This window comes from Wasmannia auropunctata, unplaced genomic scaffold, assembly GCF_000956235.1.
Source record: "Wasmannia auropunctata unplaced genomic scaffold, wasmannia.A_1.0 LD336088.1, whole genome shotgun sequence".
NCBI classification, from domain to species: Eukaryota; Metazoa; Arthropoda; class Insecta; order Hymenoptera; family Formicidae; genus Wasmannia; species Wasmannia auropunctata.
This window is the reverse complement of record NW_012026802.1, coordinates 3,586,747-3,590,283: the sequence shown is the minus strand read 5'-3', so window position 1 is coordinate 3,590,283 and position 3,537 is coordinate 3,586,747. Positions and strand designations below refer to the sequence as shown.

The 3,537-nt window shown below is 29.7% G+C and overlaps 1 protein-coding gene across 1 annotated transcript in view; it reads right to left on the bottom strand.

The window, feature by feature from the left end:
- Positions 1–1,127: 1,127 nt before the first annotated feature.
- The window catches only part of LOC105448371, a 5,701-nt gene continuing 3,291 nt past the window's right edge, over positions 1,128–3,537 (bottom strand). The window contains exons 6-7 of the mRNA XM_011686893.1: positions 3,160–3,358; positions 1,128–2,533 (exon numbers count right to left, since the gene is read on the bottom strand). Of these exons, the coding sequence (XP_011685195.1) occupies positions 3,186–3,358 (173 nt within the window). The 3' untranslated portion in view covers positions 1,128–2,533; positions 3,160–3,185. The remainder of the gene's footprint in view (positions 2,534–3,159; positions 3,359–3,537) is intronic.

Genomic DNA, 3,537 nt, shown 5'->3' with positions numbered 1-3,537 from the left:
ATTTGAATATTCCCAAGGCGTTGTCGCGATCCATCTCGATCAGCCTCAGGACGATTACGAAAAGCGTCCCTAAGCGTTGGCAAAGCGATCCAGAGCATAATCAGTGCTCCTAGGCATTATCGCAATACGTTTCAAATGTAACGAGATAAAGTGAGTAATAATATTTTAAAAGTTGTTAAGTATTTTCAAACCGTTGTATCAAAGTTCAATAAACATATTGTGTTAATACGAAAAGTGCAGTGAAATATTAAATTATTTCATCTGATTCACGAAGTAGTGAATAATGGAAAAATATTTTATTATAGTGTTTTGGCAAACTCTGGAGATAAGCTACAAGAATAAGCAATGAAAAATGGGGAGTTTGTTAGATTTAAAGTTAGCGCCATTGTATTTTTATTTTTGAGGTTGGCAATACTCGCCGTTTCTATTATTTTCGCCTCTTCCCTCCTCTTATTTTTCCGCTTACCATGGACCTAAGAATACATGGACGGAGCCTTTTACGAGGGGACGTTGATAATTGCAGTGAAGGGGGAGCACCATAGGCGTAAAACTACTACCCTGACGTCGGCTAATTCCGTGCTGGTTCGGTTCATTTCGTGAGCTCGGAAGTGTTCGGTGTACGTGGAGGTTACATTTTACTCAGCAATTCTTAACAAATTATTTACGAAGAATTTTGAAGATAATTTATTTTGAAACTTTTATAATGTCATTTAAATAACTTCATAAATATTTTAACTAGTAAAATAAATAATAAGTAAGATTATGTAGTGTCTTTAGATTATGTAGCTTTTAAAATCTGCAAAAGTTTTGTTAAATTTTATAGAATATCTTTAAAATAAATAATTGAAAACCGCTAAATTAAATTCACATAGGACTCAAAAAAATATATAAATTTATTATATTGTTATCCATCTAATATTAATACATGAAATGTAGTATTATACATGTTTCTTATAAATTATAAATTATACTTTTTTTGTATTTTAAAGACAGAAATTTCTTATAAATGTATATATATTGTATGTTTTTAAGCACTATATAATATTATAAACATATATGAAAAGAAATAAAAATATTATACACATATATATATTTTTATTGGCCTCTGAACAAAATTAACTTATTTAATTTATGCCTATCACTAATGCGAACATTTTGTATGTAATGTGCTAATCTAGTTTTTGTATATGATTCTATAATAATACGTAATAAATGGTTTACATGATTACTACAAAAACATTGATCGTTTACGTGTTCTTTCAATTCTGGAAATATATTTATATGTATAAGTTCTTCCATAACATTGCATACAAAAGTATTCATATTAAAATGACTCAATGTTTCATTTTCACACAAATAACGACGTATTGTGTTTTCAATCTTTTTGCATATATACACAAGGTTTTTTGATGAGTATATTAAAGATCCCCTGTTTTTTATATTAATTAAATTATAATTATTTTTTGTGTCTGCATTTTGTTCTATTAATGCGCCAACGCATTCAACGCAATGTAAAGTTTTCATAAGTTTTCTTGCTATATATCCTGCTAAATAAGTGATAACTTCATTTTTGTATTCTGTAAGAGATAACGGAATTTCTAAACAATAATCATGATCAATATATGCTGTATCTAAATCACTGAGCCATTTTTGTGAATTTTCATTTGCTGTCTCATTTATAATGTTAACCGGATTTTTTGATTGCTTTAGATTAGATGAAATATTTAATATAGAAATTTCTTCTAAAGGTATACAATTACCGGTATTTCCTTCTTTTATTTCTGTGTGTATTATTAATTTTTTGAAAGCAGACTTGAACTGTTGTACTGTAGGATTGTTATTGTACCCACCACAGGATCGTATATTACCGAAAATTAACTCGAGATGATCTTGACTAATTTTATACATTGAAATGTACTTTAAATATGCATTGTCAATACAAAGAAATTTGTACATCTGTTGCATACTTTGAATATTTATCAGCCAACTGAAAAAACCTGTCTTAAATTTAGATTGGAGTATACCTTGACATGGTTTATCAATAAACAATGATTTAATGTATTGTGAATATTCATCGACTTTTTGAATAATTTCAAAATAATTATTACAACTTATTAGCTTTTTAAAACCATGTTGCCTTTGATTTCTTGAATTGAAGATGTCAAACAGGTTATCAAATATAACTGTAAATCTAATAGATGCAGAACAATCTTGGAATTGCGGTAACATTAATTTGTCTTTACACAATTGCAATGCATTTGCAACAGATGTACTCAGTAATTGCGATGCTAATTTAACTTTCATTTTATTCTTAGAATAGTCTATATGCTTAACTCTAAGCTTATTAGCTAAGTAACCCTTCTACTTCTTGTAACTTGTGCAATTCCTCGAAATGTAGCCATTGTATTTTATTACCATCTTCATCAAGAAGTATTTTCATACCGCCAAGAGTATTTCGAACCGATTTTAACGCATGACTGGGATCCAAAAATGCGTAAACATCGGTATCACTAGTTGGATGTTTGAACCAACTCTGAAAATTTGAATTAATGTCAAAATTACATCCCAAACTATTCAGCATGCTTAAATTAGAAGCTAAGCCGTCACACGTTAATGATACAATTAGTAACCCGGTCTCATGAATTACTGTTAAGCATTGTATTGTTAAATTACATTTTTGTTCGGAACTTATACCATTTATTAAATAATAAGCAACAGGCAATTTCCAGGGTTGATTCATGCAAACAACACAAAAAACTAGTGCTTCTCTAGCCTCCTTTGTATTATCACATTCTATATTATTGCCACAGTCTATATAGCCTACAAATCTACCGTTACAATAATCTATATGTTTGCAAACAGTCATTTCGTCAAATATTAATGCACCGATTAGTTTATAAGGAGCCGAACGTACACGTTGCTTTATAGCTTCTAAAGCCTCCGTATTAATGCCAGGCTCTCCATTAAATGAAGGATACCATTTTGAAATAGTTTTTGGATGTGGTAAATTATTATGAAATTTATGACGAACATAATTATATGCTTTCGGTGAATAATAATGCAATGATAAAGCGAATTGTCGTAAGCTAGCTTTATACATTCTATTAACGCGCAAATTTTTTTGTTTTCTTATGTCTCGTGTTATTAGTTCTTGCATACTTGCATCTATATGTTGTAATATATCGCTATCCTCTACTGTTATAAGATCCTTTTTTCGTAATTCTTTTAAAAGATCCTTCAAAGAATTCAGTTGTCGTTGAAGTTTTTTTCTTAGTATAATCACTGACAGCCAATTTTCGTTTTATATTCATCTTTTCACGTGTATGAAATTCTCGTAATCGGATTTTTGTTGGCGAGTTTAAGAGGATGCTGAATACCGACATTTGCATTCTAAGTATAACTCCGAAACGACTGAACGGATTTGAAAACGCTTTTACAGGATTGAAATTGAGATAAAATGTAAACGCGCGAATTATAAATTTGTAGTTAAAATGAAAAATATTAAAAATTACCTTTTTTCCGCATCGTAGAGCAATC